Source organism: Martes martes, assembly GCF_963455335.1.
Source record: "Martes martes genome assembly, chromosome: 4".
In the NCBI taxonomy this organism is placed as follows: domain Eukaryota; kingdom Metazoa; phylum Chordata; class Mammalia; order Carnivora; family Mustelidae; genus Martes; species Martes martes.
The window spans coordinates 143,561,338-143,578,847 of record NC_137891.1 but is presented as its reverse complement, the minus strand read 5'-3'; the positions used below and the strand labels follow the sequence as shown (position 1 = coordinate 143,578,847).

General features: G+C 41.4%; 1 protein-coding gene across 1 annotated transcript in view; it reads right to left on the bottom strand.

The window, feature by feature from the left end:
* Positions 1-965: 965 nt before the first annotated feature.
* Positions 966-17,510, bottom strand: part of CYP2J2 (cytochrome P450 family 2 subfamily J member 2) — a 36,414-nt gene continuing 19,869 nt past the window's right edge. Inside the window, exons 7-9 of the mRNA XM_080803154.1 lie at positions 15,362-15,549; positions 9,494-9,632; positions 966-3,508 (exon numbers count right to left, since the gene is read on the bottom strand). Of these exons, the coding sequence (XP_080659280.1) occupies positions 3,330-3,508; positions 9,494-9,632; positions 15,362-15,549 (506 nt within the window). The 3' untranslated portion in view covers positions 966-3,329. The remainder of the gene's footprint in view (positions 3,509-9,493; positions 9,633-15,361; positions 15,550-17,510) is intronic.

The following is a 17,510-nucleotide window of genomic DNA, read 5'->3' as shown; positions in this document are numbered from 1 at the left end:
TTATATGGATAAAGAAAATGAAAACTTTTGACTAAAATCCTCGGAGAATGGAGGAGAGAGCACCCAACTGGCTGAGAGTCAAGAAAAATGTCACTGAAGAGTTGACATTTAGATGGGGTCTGTCATGTGTCATGAGATACTTCTTACAGAAAAAAAAAGCATCTATAAAAACATGACAATGACAAAGGACCTAGTCTGTCTAGGAGATTGAGAGGAGCTCACTTGTTTGGCAGAAACATTAAAAGATGTGACTGATGAAGCGAGCAGGTTTCAGATCACAAAAATTATCATACACCCGGCCAAGGAGCAGGCCCACACATATGGGCCTTGCACAGTCCAAATGCAGAGGGCGCCATTCCCCTAGACTGCCCGCGATGGCCCCCAGGAGTTGCAGAGTTTGGGCAGCGTATCAAAGGATTTATAATGGTCTTATAGTTAATAGGGAGAATCTATTGCTCTGTGATCCAGCGAGGAAAAGATCAAATTGTCTAGAAGAAAAACCGTATAAATCACAAGTTTTTGTCTGAAACAACTGTAACAGCATTACAACTACAATTTAATCTATTACATGCCAAGTGTACTGTGACTTTATTACATATAATATAAATGTATATGTTTAATATGTATTAAAGTAGCATTTTATATATAGCATATATATTATATGTATATACACGTATATATAGAGAGAGACCCACACACATATTTGGTATTTACAGTAACTACAAACACAAATATATATGGTCCTCTCAATTAAAATGCTGATATATCAGACAGTTGAGGATAACTTATGCTGCATAACCCAAAATCCCAAAATCTTAGTGGCTCACCACAAAATAGGTTTGTCTTATTGCATGTCCATCATGAATCAGTTGGGACTCTGCATTATGTCTTTGTCACCTGGATGTAAGCTGACAGACCTTTATCCGGGACATTGCTGGCATCGTGGCAGAGAAAAAAGAAACATGTTGAACTTGTGGAACTTTTGCTATTTTATTGAGCAACTGACATGGCCATTCTTGGATGTATCGAGGCGATTACCCATAACTGTCCCATGGGGCCGAGTACCACAAGGAAAGGCAACCCAGAGAGGGATAGTGGCTCTTTTGATCAGTTTCATAATTTACCAAAGTAGGTATTATTTAATTCTATTTCACAGATTAGGATACAAGTTGAAGAAAGTAAAGTAGCCTGTTTAATTCACGGGCAGAAGTTAATAAATGGTAAAACCTTGAACTGAATTTAGGCATGGTCCGCAGTCCACCCCCTTGAATCTTTAATGTTGTTTTATGTACCTCAGAGCCCTGTGATATCTTTGGACCTTTGATATATTTGGACTAAGAGAGACCTCTGTTCTGACCCTGACTGTTGCAACAGGCATCATCAACGATTCCACGCCAGCCCCTGAAAGTGGCCCTTCGCATTCGACCCTTTATTCTTGCTTAATTTCTTATCTGCTTCAAAAGCACAGGGAAAAGTTCTTAGCTTTTCAGAGCAGAACACACAGCTCATGGTGAATGCACAAAAACACAGTGTGACCCAGATAGTACAAAATACCCATCCAGGGACATCAGCCTCTTCTTAAGAAATAAGCATGGGGAAAAGGAATAGGTGGCCCCATTCCAGAAAGCCACCTGGGAAATGGAACTGACACAGTGAGGTAAGAACAAGCCTGCACTCCTCCTACCTTGTTCCTGAAGGATTATAACAGAAGTTGGCATGAGGACTGAGAAGTAGGTCGTTGGAATGAGGTGAAAAGGACAGAGGGGTAGTGGCAGAGATCTGATTTGGAGTGATAGGTCCAATCTAGCACCTGCCCATAATAATTCTGCCTTATTTTATTAATTCACTATTTTTTGAGTCCTATCATGTTCCAGGCACCATTCTTGAATAAGACAGATACTGCTCCTGCCCTCAAGGAATATATTAGTTAGCTACTGCTGTGTAACAGTGCATCTGAAAACATAGTGGGTTAAAACAATAACCACTTAACTCCTAAAGCTCTGGGTGGCAGTTTAGGCTGGGTTCGGCTGGGCAATTCTCGTCTCAGCTGGGATCACTCATGCGTCTGCATTCAGCTGCTGGATATGCTTGGGTCCAGCTCATCTCAGATGGTCTCAGCAGAGCTCTGGTGGTCGGCCAGCTGTCAGCTACGGATGCAACAGCAATGACTGGACTGTGTGTTTCTCATCATCCGTCGGGTTACACGGGCTTCTTTAAATGGTGGGAGCAGAGTTCCAGAGGAGCAGGCAGAAGCACACAAGGTCTCCACCTTAGGGAAAAAGACCTCCCATATGGTTTGGTCCAGTTTGGCAGGTGTTTTTGTGTTTGTTTGTATTGGGGTTTGACGTCAAACTCCACGGACCATCAGTGTTACCTGGCCTTCAATTTTCTGGCCATTGTCTCCCCTCAGCAACTACATGCAGAAGGATTGAGCAGGATTCTGGCATTTCTGATTCCCTACTATAAAATACTGTACCAGGGCTCAGTTGAGTTTAGGCTGGTAATACTTAACCATTCAAAAGCTGACCATCTATTTGCCAGAAAAGTTCACACCCACCCCATAGTTAAATCCTTGAGGAAAGATGCCTGATAGAGGAATTGAGGCAAAGAGATACTCTTAAGGATGGAAGATAAATTCCACATTGTTTCCCAAACATGTTCCCTGCATTTAATTGGTAGTGGTCACACTCTGCTTGGTCCTGATTCCAAAGCCAGTGTAGTATTCCCTCAAGTAAACCACAGAAACTGCTTCCTCATAGAAACGTGCATATAAATAGGGAGTATTTATATGCTGCCTGGCTGACTTCCCAGAGGGCCATTCTAGGGTGGGAGCAAGATAAAGCTTGGGTAGTGCCACCAAGTGTGACAGCGTTTGAGGTCAGCCTCTGGCTGCCCCAGGGTCCAAATTCTAACTCTTGTCAAACTTTTGGCACCACTGTGACCTGAGCCACCTCCACAGGCTAGAAGCAAATCCATGTCTAAAGAAGCAAGCAGGAAAAAGGCAGATTTCAGCTCTAATTTTTCTGATAAGCTGTATGGTTTCCAAACCACTCAAAGTCCATTCCTTTAGAGGAGGAATCATTATCTGATTTTCATCTCCTGGATGAAAAGGTAAATCATTCACAACATAACAGATTTGCTCAAGGCTCCATCAGAGAAAACAGCAAGGCTGGGATTTGGATTGTGCTTCCTCTGAGTTCAATTCCTATGACTGTCCCTTAGAGTCACGTTCCATTTTATCACCTCCCTTCTGAGTAGGTGCCAGTGCCTTCAAGGACACCACACTTTTTGCTTTCCTTTCCCCTCTCCCTGCCCGACGACTTCAGACATCAGGACCGAGGGACTGCACAGAGTCGGTGGTTGACTGGGGAGATGGTGAGGCCCGTTCTGAACTTCAAGCTCAGCTTCTCATCGTTGGGGGCCCTGAAGGTAAATTTTTGCACAAGGGAGGTGAAGAAAATAAACAGCTCAGACTTGGCCAGCTGTTCTCCAAGGCATACCCGCTTTCCTGAAAGGCAAAAGCGTAAGACAAGTCATCTTTCCATCTGGTATGGGTGCCCACCTGGGACTGACATCTTCCACTTCTTATAAAACCTAAGCAGAAGAAGGGGCTGGCAGGCCTCAGAGATTTACATACAGAGGCTCATTTAATCTGACAACCATCCAGGCCAAAGTGTAAGTCTGTACTCGAAAACTCCCAGTGCTTTCAGGTGTCAGGCAGCTGCCCCACAGGGTGAAGGCACAGGGTGTAGGACTAAAGAGGAGGGAGGCCTGGGTTGACCTCGAAAGTGGAAGTGTTAGCTGAAAGGCTTTTCAAAAATCAGTCAGCAAACAACATTAGCAGACAGCAAAACAAAAAATCTCTGTGTTGATTATTTTTTTTCATTCCTTTAAACTGTAGAAAAGTATAAGCCAATAAATTTCAGAGCAGGGTTTCTAAAATGCAAGATGTCTTTCCCTTATGTCATGTTTTCCTCCCTCATGACTGCGGATCTCATGGCCATGGATGGCCCTCTACATTGGAGTTTTCTCAGGCTCTTTCCTTGAATAGTCCTTAAACATAGAAGTCCTTCTCCAGTGGGGATTTTGCCTTTAACGGGGGTTCCTTGATGAATCCCTTGGCCCACAGTTGGCACCATCCCATTCCTCGTTATGTGAGGGAGGAACTGGAGGCAGAGGGAGATCCAATTCAACTCCTTGCGCCTTCTAAGCCATGTCATTTGGGCATCAGGGGGAGCGTGTGTGTGTGTGTGTATTTAAAATGGGAACCTTATTTTAGGGGCACCTAGGTGGTTCAGTCAGTTAAGTGTCTGACTCCTGATTTCAGCTCTGATCATGATCTCAGGGTCATGAGATGCTGGGTATGGAGCCTCCTTAAGATACTCCCTCCCTCCCTCTGTCCCCTACTCCTTAAACAAAACAAAACAAAACAAAACAAAAAAACCCACACACTAAAAATGGGAACCTTATTTTATATGTTGTGTGGGCTACACACTGAATCCAAATAGACCAAAGAATTTAATAACTTGTATTGAAAAACAAAGTAGCTTAACACATCAACTAGATAATAATAAACATTCTATCTGTAAAACAGCTTAGCATTAACTTCCTCTGGTTAATTCTCAAAAAATGGAAAAATACAATTTAAAAGACTACCTTTACTTTTTATTTTTTTTATATTATGTTACCATACCGTACATCATTAGTTTTTAATCGAGTGTTCCATGATTCATTGTTTGCAAATAACACCCAGTAGTCCATGGTATACATGCCCTCCTTAAAGCCCATCACAAGACTACCTTTCAATAAAAACATTTTGGATGGCTTTCTGCATATTACAGTTCTTTACTATGATACTTTCCATAGCATGCCTTTTATTCTGAAACACTTTCAAAGTACAGCAAACTTGCAAGAATAATACAAAGAACTTGTTTCTTCTGAGTTATTTATTTGAAAGTGCCTTGTCTACATTACCTATGAAATCTTTAGTATGTATTTCCTAAAAGGAAGGACATTCTCCGACATAACTACAGTATAACCACCAATTCAGGCAAACATTGACACACTGCTACCATTTTGCCCCCGACATCCCCAATCAGATTTTGCTAGTTGTCCCAATAATGCCCTTTATTGGAAAAGGACCAGTTGAGTATCAACTGCTGCATTTGGCTGTCATGCAAGTGACGACTCAGCTGCCATGTCTGACGTTTCTTTTTTCTTACTGAGCTTTTCATTTTAATTCCGTGCAGTATTATATTAGTTTCAGATGTACAGTATAGTGATTCAACAGTTCTACACATTGCTCAGTGCTTATCATGACAAGTCGCTCCTTAATCCCCATCACCTATTTCAGGCATCCCCCCACCTCCCTCCCCCCGGTAACCATGAATTCTCTATAGTTGAGTCTGTTTCTTGGTTTGTCTCTTTCGCTTCTTTTTTTCCCCTTCCTCATTTGTTTCTTAAATTCCACATATGAATGAAATCATATGGTCTTTATCTTTCTCTGACTAACTTATTTCACTTAGCATAATACTCTCTAATGCCATCCATGTTCTTGCAAATGGCAAGAGTCCATTCTTTTTTACGGCTGAATACTATTCATGTGTGTGTGTGTGTGTGTGTGTGTGTGTGTGTATCCACACCAGGTCTATATGACTGGCTTTTTTGAAGACAACAAACAGATTACTTGGTAAGTGCCTCTCATGTTTCCTCATGATTAGATTCAGGTTGTAAGGTCATGCATTTCTAATAGGAGTAACACCAAAGTGAGGCTGTGTTCTCATTTCATCCTATTGAGTGGTACACAGTTTTGATTTGTCCCATTATTGGTGGTGTTAACTTTGATCTCTCGATTAAGGTGGTGTCTACCAAATTTTCCTCTTTAAAATGATTATCTTTCTCTTTGTAACTAGTAAATACTTTAAGACTATGTTAATGAGCCATTCCTCACTGACCTTTCATCCACTAGTTTCCATTGCTATTTCTTGGCTAAATTATTGATTACTCTGATGGTTGCCAAGTCATGAGCTTTAAAATTCCATCATTCCTTCCACATCTATTAGCTAGAATTCTACTAAAGGAAATGCTTTCTCGCATACCCATTTTTCCACCCATTTACTTATATCAATGTGAGTTCAGAGATTCCTATTTTTATTCAAAGGGTTATAATTTGTTATCGTTATTTGTTTTGATGCTCAAGGTGTTCCAGATTTGGCTATTAGCTGCCCATTCAAGCTGGTATTTCCTTAACTTTTGGGCACCACAGTGTGTTTCAGGCTCATCCTCCCCTTTCCCTTCCCCAACCCTAGAATCAGCCAACTTTCTAGAAGTCCACGTTCCTTTTAGTGGATAATGATATCTAGAAACCAAGATCTGGGCATTTGGCATGCTTGCTGATATCAGGGTTGTGCTGCTCTCAGTGCACATCAGCGGCTAGAGCTGGGAACCTATATGTATGTACTGTGAGTATATATTTATATATATATATATATCTCCATGTTTACATCTATATTTATTTCTATATCTGCCTACCTACCTATCAGAAATCTGAGTTCATATCAATAACCTCTGGTTCCAACTCAACACCAGAGTTCATTCTATCTTTTCTCTTTCCCTATTTGTAACTTCCTCCCATTATTGCCAGTAGGTTTACTTATTGGATCAGTATCCCTTGTATACAATCCATCACCACCACAGCCACCCTGTGCAGACCCTACCTCATCTCACTTGTGCTCTGACCTACCGCTCTAGGCTTCTACTGTCCTCTCCCCCTTGCAACAACCTCCCAGTTTCACTACTGCCATCTCTTTTGTATGTGTGTTTATGATAACTTACTTTCTCCCTAAGTAATACATATTCACCACAGACTTTTTTTTTAAATGCATGAAAAAGAAAGGTATAAAGAAGACAATAAAAGATGGTTATAATCCCATAATCTAGACAAGAGCCCTTGTTAACATTCTGACATATTTCCTCACTGTCTTTGTGGGGATCCCCCTGGACACTATAATGGTATAATTCTCTGTAGTTAATTCTCTGTGCTGCGTGTGCTACTTTGTATTTTCCCATGTAATTAAATACTCTTGAAAACTCATTAATGTATGCATGCCTCCATTTTGTCCTTTGCCTAGAAGGGGCTGTTGAGGAAATAAAATTAGGTAACACCTGCAGAAGTGTTTAGTAAATGTAAACGTGCAGCACAATTATGCTGCTATTACATTGTTTGGGGTCTGTGTTTCCTACCAGCATGTGTCTCATTCATCTCTCTTCCCTCTGTCTTTGTCTCTTTACCCATCACACATAGCATGATGAGCATATTTGTTAAAATGGTACCTAGTCAGCTGTCCTGTGAATACTAAGATTCTCCTAGAAGAATCCATTCATGATGACAAAACTAGACCCAGATAGTCAGAAACCAGTAGTAACCAGCTGTGGGTAGTGAGCAAATTCATCCCACAGAGCTAAATTTTTCCCACTTGTCACATCCATGAAATAATCTCTCTTCGAATTGTTTCATGTGGCCAGCTGGGCAACGATACCAAGAAGATGACAAGCAGGGATTTTCTTTTCAAAGCATGAAAATGAGGACTGCTTGCTTTTGAAGCTTCTCCCGGATCACAGGAAACTGGTATCTCCTTGGTACTCCCACCACCTGGCTATCACCAACTAACAAGGTCGATTACTTCACTGGTAAAATGAGAGAGATGACCTAGGTGTTTTGGGAAAAGTTCTTCCTAACCTCATCCTCTATGACCAAACGATCTTATTTGAAAAATAAGGAACCAAACTCTTGCCTTTCATGAAGCTGCCTGCTGCCATGTCAGATCAACCTGGAAGGACTTCAGTGAGGAAAAGAAAATAGGAATTTGCCAAAATAGCTTCACAATATTCCCTGGTTATGCACAAGTACTAATTTCGCCATGGTCATCTTTCCCAAGAAAAAAGAAGGGGCCGTCCATATCTCATTCTTTCAGGGACGCTGTCTCCAGAAAGTGCTAGACCAAGAAGGAGGAAAAGCAACTGTGTGCCAAAGATGGGAATGGGGTGGGAAAGAAAAAACAGTGTGCTGACGTTTTCTTAACTCATTGGATTTTTTAGATTTCTGTTTCTTCTGTTCAGCTAACCTGCATTTTGTCACACCTCCTGTGGGAATCCCCAAATTGTTTGCCTTCTTTGAATTTCATTCTTCTCCATCACAGGGATAAGACTGACTGCAAACTGGCTCCAATTCCCCTCTTCTCCACGTACTCACATCATCTGTAATGTGACTTCATACCCTTTCCCACCAAAAATTATAGTATTTTCCACTCCCTTAGTTGGAACTGACTTTATGACTTGCACTGACCAACAGAATGCCGTGGAAGTGACAGAATGTCAGTCCGCAGCCTGGGTCTTAAGAGACATTTTATGCTTCCATTCTCCCTCTCGGGATCTTAACACCAACATGTAAACAAACCAGGCTAGCTGCTAAAGAATGAGAGATAATGTGGAAAGCTTTGTTGTTCCACCTGCGGTCATCCTAGATCAGCTGTTCAGACAGCTGACCTCCCAAACACACACACAAACTCAGCTAAGACCCAGCAGAGCTACCTGGCTAAGCTATAGACTTGTAAGCAATAATACTGTTTTAATAACTTATTGTCTTAAGCCACTGAGTTTGCGGACTGTTATGCATGCGTATGCTAACTGATAGCTGTGGGATGGATTCTGAATCAAAGTGGAAGGGCCTTTAAGTGGGAAGATGAGTTAGATTCCAGTTGTGGTGAAGAGAGCAGTAGACCAGGAGTATAAAACCTTGAGTCTTAGGCCCCTGTTCTGCCAATTCCTGGCGCACAGGATCTTGGATAAGAAACCACTCCCTTATTCTTCATTTCCTCATATTAAGAATGGAAATACAGCTCACTTTCCTGTCTAATTATTAATAACTGGGTTGCTGCAAAGATTAAGTGAGATAATGTGCTTGCAAATGAAGTCTGTAATTAAGAGGGTATGATAAAATTCTCAATAGCGAAGCACCAGTGAGGCAAGAATAATTATAATCCTTGAAATATACGGCTGGGACTTGGTACTAAAATACGAAATTTGAAGCTACTGTAGACAGAAGACTGGAAGATATTCCTACATCACATAGCAGAATTCCTATTAGGAAGGGACTTGTCCAATGTGGGCAAAGATGACACAGAATGAGGTGAAGTAAGACAAAGAAGATCTAATCAGAATCCATCCAGATATACTCAGGGCAGTGTGCTCCTTGGGCTTTAGGTCATACCACATGGGTTCAAATTCCAGTTCCTCCCCTTGGAAGCCTTAGTGTCATCAGCAAAATGATAGTGGACCACAAAACCAATTTATATTTATTTTTAAGTTAATGATAAGCAGACTATCATGTATTCCATTCGTGTGGGCTCTGTAACGTGTGTAGCAGGGAGAAGAGGAGGGGGAGGGCTAAGAGAGGGACTCTGGATTCGGACACTCCTATTTGTTTACAACTCACCTACTGAGAAAGGCAGAAAGGTTTCCCTTTTCTTAAACTGTCCATTCTCCAGAAAATGCTCCGGATTGAATGTGTCGGGGGTGGCCCATTCTGCTGGGTCCCTGTGCAGTGCAGTCAGATTGGTCAGGATCATGGTCCCCTGGAAAAGGCAGCAAAGACTCAGGCAAGGCTTGACCCACACAACACACCTACTCAGAAGAGTAGCAGTCCCCTGGCTCCCACACGAAGGGCTGACCTCACCACACCCCGCAGACTCCCTCACCCTCCCCAAGTCACTGTCTTCCAAGCCCAGTCCCTCGCCCACCCACCCTGGCCCCTGCTCTTTGTGATGGGACAGCTCAAAGTCATGGGCTTGCAGGGCGTTTGACCAGGGAAGTGTAGCTTCTATTGACTGCAGAAGGGATCTTCCTACAGGGACATATCTGCATCAACCAGAGAATAACACAGCAGCTGGCTAGTCAGTACCATCACATGAAAATCACCCAGCCGCTCAGGGAAATGACAACTGCGGCAGCTCTATCCAGGTGAAAGAAATCTCCTTCATCTCATTTTCTCCCATTCTCTTCCCTCCAGGGTCTGGTACATTCCATAGGAGGTTGAATAATAGAATCAGGTACGTCTGTGAAAGGAACCACTATCCATCCTGGTACATAGCAAGAAACCCGGGAGTCCTCCATATTGCTTCCATTTCCCTCTTTCTGCCTTCATCCAATCCTTCAGTGAGGCTGCTCCATTTTTCTTTAAATGTCTCTTGATTCTGTCACCTCCATTCTATGCCCACCGCTGCCTCTTAGCCTGGGATACCAGGTGCCTTGCCTATATCCCTGCAGTAGCTACCCACCTATGCCCATCACCTCTCCCCTTTTGATCTGCTCCACACTCTAAAAGCAGAGTGAGCTTTGAACAGGATTTAGTGATGTCACGCTCATCCAAACACCCACATCTTGAATACCTTTCAGTAGCTTCCCGCCACCCTTAGCTGAGAGACCCATCTGCCGAGCCCTGTTTGGACCGCTCTCCTCCTACCTGCACTCACACTACAGAGGCCTGCTTTCAGTTTCTCAAAAATGCTATGTTCCTACTCACTTCCAGGGCCTCTTACAAGCTCTTCACCTTGCCTGGAATGCCTTTTTTCTCTACTCTTATCACTGAGCTAACTCTCAATCATCCTTTAATCCTCAGCACAAACGCTTCCCTTTGGAAGCCCTCTCCTCCTGGTTCCAGCTGGCCTGTATCTTTATGGAAACCAGCGAGTTCTCCCAGCTGAGCATTTATCATGGTTTGTAAGTATATCCTTCATGATTACTTTATTCAGAGTTGTTTTCCTAGACGGGGGCATTTTAGATGCTTAATGGACATTTATTAAATTACTAAAGAAATAATGGCTATTTTGAGCATTTTCTAAACACTACATGAATGAACTCATTTCATCTTCACCTCTGGAGTAGTTTTAAAATTGTACAGATAAGTCAATCAAAGCTCTGAGACATGAAGTGACATGCCCAGAGTCATGCAGTGGAAGGAGATAGAGCCATGATTTGTACAAGGTCTACTTTCTGTCAGAGCCATGGCTCCAAGTCTCTATAAGATACAGTCAATGAGATTTCTCAGTTCCCATGGTCTTTATTAAAGCTGATATTAAAAATCAGTGGTAGAATGACTCTGTTGAGCTAAACGAATTGCTAGAAAAATGCAAACAGCACCTGTGAAATAATTTAGACCTCAGCCTTCACCCACAAGATGTCAATCAGTAAGAAAACAGTGAATGGAAACAGCTATAGGAATCGGTATAGAAATGGGTAAGCTCCTCTGGTTCTGTCCCCAGGTAAGACACACGCAGAGGGACCTAGACAAATTGGAATGGATCCACAGAAGCCGACCAAGACCTTGAGAAAGAAAAGGAACTGTTTGTGCAGTGTGCAGAGCGGACACCAGGGGGCCGAGCTGTTGGCGGAGATCTTAAGACTGGTGGGCAGCTTGAGAACAAAGTTTCCTTTGTGAGGAAATTGAATCAGTAATCAAAAATCTCCCCACAAACAAGAATCAAGGACTGGATGGTTTCTCAGGGGAATTCTACCAAACATTTAAAGAAGAATTAATACCTATTCTTCTGAAACTGTCTCAAAAGATAAGAAATAGGAGGAAAACTTCCAAACTCATTCTGTGAGGCCAGCATTACCTTGATACCCAAACCAGACAAAGATAACAATAAAAAAGAACTACAGACCAATATCACTGATGAACATGGATGCAAAAATTCTCACTAAGATGCTAGTATTAGATGCAACAGTACATTAAAAGGATTATTCACCACAACCAATTGGGATTTATTCCTGGGCTGCAAGGTTGGTTCAACATTGGCAAATCAATCAATGTGATATAATATATTAATAAGGGAAAGAACGAGAACCATTTGATCCTCTCAATAGAGGCAGGAAAAAAAATTTGACAAAGTACAGCATCCTTTCTTGATAAAAACTCTGCCATGTAGGGATAGAGGGAACATAATATCATAAAAGCCACATACGAAAAACCCACAGCAAATATCAACCTCAAGAGGGAGAAACTGAGAGCTTTTTCTCCAAGATCAGGAACATGGCAGGGATGTCCACTCTTACTACTACTGTTTAAAATAGTACTGGGGGCGCTTGGGTGGCTCAGTGGGTTAAAGCCTCTGCCTTCAGCTCGGGTCATGATCTCAGGGTCCTGGGATCGAGGCCCGTATCCGGCTCTCTGCTCGGCAGGGGGCCTGCTTTCCTTCCTCCCTCTCTCCCTGCCTCTGCCTACTTGTGATCTCTGTCTGTCAAATAAATAAATAAAATCTTAAAAAAAAAAATAGTACTGGAAGTCCCACCATCAGTACCAGACAACAAAAAGAAAGAAAATGCATCCAAATCAGCAAAGAAGAAGTCAAACTTTCACTCTTCACATATGACTTGATAACTCTATGTAGAAAACCCAAACAACTCCACCCCAAAATTGCTAGAACTGATAATGGGGATTCAGCAAAGTCACAGGATATAAAATCAAAGCATAGACGTCAGTTGCACTTCTATACACTAACAATGAGACAGAAGAAAGAGAAATTAAGGATCCCATTTGCAATTGCACCAAAAACCATAACTTAGCTAGGAACAAATCTAACCAAAGAGGTAAAGGATCTGTACTCTGAAAACTATAGAACACTTATGAAAGAAATCATGGAGGACATAAAGGAATGGAAAAACATTCACGCTCATGGATTAGAAGAACAAATATTGTTAAAATGTCTATGCTACCCAAAGCAATCTACAGATTCAGTGCAATACCTATCAAAATGCCATCAGTGTTTTTCACTGAGCTGGAACAAACAATCCTAAAATTTGCATGGAACCAGAAAAGACCCCAAATAGCCAGAGGAATATTGAAAAAGAAAACCAAAGCTTAGGGCATCACATTGCCAGCCTTCAAGGTCTATTACAAAGCTGTCATCATCAAGACAGCATGGTACTGGCACGAAAACAGATGCATAGATCAATGGAACAGAATAAAGAACCCAGACATGGCCCCTCAATGACTCTGTGGTCAACTAATCTTCAACAAAGCAGGAAAGAATATCCAATGGAAAAAGCACAGTGTCTTCAACAAATGTGCTGGGAAAATTAGACAGCCACGTGTACAGGAATGAAACTGGACCATTTTCTTACACCATACACAAAGATAAACTCAAAATGGATGAAAGACCTCAATGTGAGACAGGAATTCATCAAAATCCTAGAGGAGAACATAGGCAGTTACCTTTTTGACCTTGGCGGCAACAGCTTCTTGCTAGACACTTCTCCAAAGGCGAGGGAAACAAAAGCAAAAATGCTTTATGGGGACTTTACCAAGATAAAAAGCTTTGTGCAGCAAAGAAAACAGTCAACAAAACTGAAAGGCAACCTGTGGAATGGGAGAAGATATTTGCAAATGTCTTAGCAGATAAAGGGCTAGTATCTAAAATCTACAAAGAATTTATCAAACTCAACAGCCAAAGAACAAATAATCCAATCAAGAGATGCACAGAAGACCTGAACAGACCTTTCTCCAAAAAAGACATACAAATGGCCAACAGATACATGAAAAAATGTTTAACACCACTCGGCATCAGGGAAATACAGATCAAAACCACAATGAGATACAACCTGACACCAGTGAGAATGGCTAAAATGAATAACTCAGGAAACCAGATGTTGGTGAGGATACAGAGAAAGGGGAACCCTCCTACACTGTTGGTGGGAATGCAAGCCGGTGCAGCCACTCTGGAAAACAGTATGAGAATTCCTCAAAAAGCTGAAAATAGAGCTACCCTACAACCCAGCAATTGTACTACCTGGTGTTTATCCAAAGGATACAAACCTAGTGATTTGAAAGGGCACATGCACCCCAATGTTTATAGCAACAATGTCCGCAATACCCAAAATATGAAAAGAGCCCAGATGTCAATAGATGAGTGGATAAAGGTGCGGTATATATAAACAATGGAATATTAGCCATCAAAAAGAATGGCATTTTGCCATTTGCAGCAACGTGGATGGAAATAGATGGTGTAATGCTAAGTGAAATAAGTCAGAGAAAAGTATCATATGATTTCACTCATGTGGAGTTCAAGAAACAAACCATATGAACATAGGAGAAGGGAAGGAAAAATAAAGTAAGATGAAAATAAGAGAGAGGCAAACCATAAGAGATGGTGAACTCTAGGAAACAAACAGGGTTGCTGGAGGGGGGCTGGGTGAGGGAATGGGGTAACTGGGTGAGGGACATTAAGGAGGGCACTTGATGTGTAATGAGCCCTGGGTGTGCTATGCAGCTGATCAATTGCTAAATGCGACCCCTGAAACTACTATTATAGTATATGTTAACTAAACTAAATTTAAATAAAGAATAAAAAAAAAAGAATCTCCTTTGTGAGGATAGGAATTTTAACAGAGACCAACCAAAAACAACTGCAGAGAGACTCTTTTAAAGGGCAAGTAAAGCAGCTCCCATGGAGAGAACATGGTGTAGTACAGAAAAGACGCGCCTGGAAAACGGAACAGATCTTCTGGAACTCTACTCTTGTCACTTTGTAGTTGAGCTCTTACACTAGCTTAACCACTCCTGAGCCTCAACTTCTAAATTTATTAAGTGGAGGTAACAGTTATTCCGAGGACTGATTAAGACCTTCTAAAAGAATATACAAGAGCCCAGGACACACACTCCTTGCTTAATAAGCATCGGTTCCCTTTTCTCCCTTCTAAATAATTAATATCACACCCGCCTGGATTGGTTTCCCTTGTGACACAGCCCCACACAGGGCTGTAGATAAAAGCCGGAAAAATACTTGTGGGGGATACCATGCTAGAAACACCAGCATGAATGTGATATTGGCCCAGGTAGTCTCAAATGTCCCTTCATTCTTCAATATTCTATAACCCCATGATTATGAAGCAGAATTTTCCAGGTCTGGCAGGTCCCTAGTGCTGTGAGAAACTCCACCCTGGCAAAGCAAAGGGCCCCACGACAAAGTCTTACCGAGAATTGCCGCTTGCTGTATCTGCACAAAGATCCATAATGCACATCCCATGGTTAAAAAACAAAAAACTAAGACATCCCACAGCAAAGAAAAGCTGGTCTTTGCCTAATCATACTTGACCATGGAATCCTCCTTCCCCTCTGTAATACCTGTTAATGTCTAGTTGAATTAATGTTCCAAAGACCACACATAGGGAAAAAAGCCAGTATTATCTCAGGTGTAACACAGCACTCTTCGCATGTAAGCGATTCCCTAGGACAAGGGTATGGGTCACAGTTTCTACCATTTAAAAAGATGGGCTTGAAGATCTGAGGCTGGGAGTCCCTGGTTACCTTGGGCAGGTAGTATCCAGCAAGCGTGGTATCACTTGTCACTTCCCTGGGCACATTCAGGGGGATGATGTTTGCCATTCTCTGCACCTCGTGGATGACAGCATTGGTGTAGGGCATGGACTCTCGAGTGGCTAAGCTCGGCAGCTGAGACCGGCCAATCACCCTGTCGATCTCAGCTTGGACTTTTTCTGGAAAAGAAAGTTCTATTATTCTATTATTCCACAACCTTCCTTAAGCCTGACTAAGCTGAAGAATGGAATAATCAGGATCAAAATGGCTAAAAAAAGAAAGAAAAGAAAAAAGAAAGAAAAAAGGCTAAAACTATAGCAGGCACTATAGACTCTGGTTTCTCAGGAGGTGTTTCAGAGTGAAAAGTGGGCCTGGGTTTAGATATACCTGGTTGCAAACTCTTGCTCTGCAACATTACTGCTGCAAGTTACTTAAACTCTTTGAGCCTCTGTTTTCTCTTCTTAGTGAGGATGATCTACATTTCTCCTAAGGAGATCTTGAGATTTACATGAACTGATTTAGGTGAGCACCCAACAAGTCAAAGAAAATTCTAACTGTGCCCCAATACCTTTTTTCCTCTTTTTTCTTTTTCTACAATAGTAGAGATTTTAGCGGGACTCCTGGTTGCCTAGCTATAGACTACATTTCCCAGATTCCCTTGTGACTAAGTGTGACCACGTGACTATGTTCTGGTCAACAGACTATATGTAGAAAGGATGTTTAATACTTAAAACATATCCTTAAAGGAAGGGTATGCATTTCCTTCTTCCCTTCTTCCCTCCCTCTTCGAGGAAAGGCGGCCCTTGAGGTGAGCCATCTTTGAGAGTGCAAACAAGGGCATCATTCTAGATACAACAGAGCAACATGTTGGGAAGACCTTAGAACCCAAAGGGCTCTGCAGAGGCCAGCTCAGGCTTTTTTACTTTAGAGAGAAATAGAGAAAGTTAATTTCTTTCTCACCAGCCATTTAAAATATTTTTAAACTTGTGGTAAAACATATGTGACATAAAATTTACCATATTAACCATATTTAAGCATACAGCTTAATGATTACACACACACACACACACACACACACACACACACACACATAATCACATTGTGCAACCAACCTCCAGAATTTTTCTCGAAAAACTGAAACTGTACATCCATTAAACAATAACTTCTCATTTTCTCCTATCCAAAGCCCTTGGAAACCACCATTCTATTTTCTGTTTCTGTGTATTTGGCTACTCTAGAAACCTTATGTAAATGGAATTATCAGTATGTCTTTTTGTGACTGTATTCTTTATTCTGTATTCTGTGTGACTTTATTCTTTAACTTAGCATAATGTCCTGTTCATCCATGTTAGAGCATGTGTCAGAATTTCCTTCCTGTTTAAGACTGAATAGTTTTGTTTATCCATTCTTCCATTGATGGACACTTGGGTTGCTTCTGACTTTTAGTTGTGGTGAATAAAGTTGCTATGAAGATGGGTATAAACATCCATCATTTTAAGCTATTGTTATTTTAGAGACCCTATTACAGAAGCCTAATCTATATCCTAATAAGGTAGCTTTTCAACTTTTTAGAAACTGTAATTCATAGTTCTAAAAGCATTTTACATCATGACTTAAGGCACATAAACACAAATATACACACATATAAAACACACTTCTATGTATAATTATGGAAAGAAACAGTTTCATGAACAAACTTATCCTTACTACATGGGAAGTACTCTGATCTTTTCTATTCTATTTTTATTTTAGGAAAAAATGTTGGTCTTGGTCTACTAAATTGATTTTATGTCCCATTAACAAACTGTTACCCACAGTTTGAAAAACTGTATCCTAATATCCCATCTCTCATATGCTCAAACTGTTCTGGGTCCTAGAGGAAAAAAAAAAAAGAAGAAGAAGAAGATTACAACCGTCACTGCTTTGAATGGACAACAGTCTTTGGGGAAGCTGTATGAATAGTGTACAATCAGCACAGCAGTGGAGGCATATTAGGGCGTCTCTAGAGGAGGAAAATAATCCTAATAATACTAAAGTCATCTTTAAAGGAAGTAGTTTCCCACAAGCATGGGGGAACATCTTAGAGGAGGTTGTATTTGATCAGATTTCTTCAAGTGCCATCTGGTGATTTACCATATAG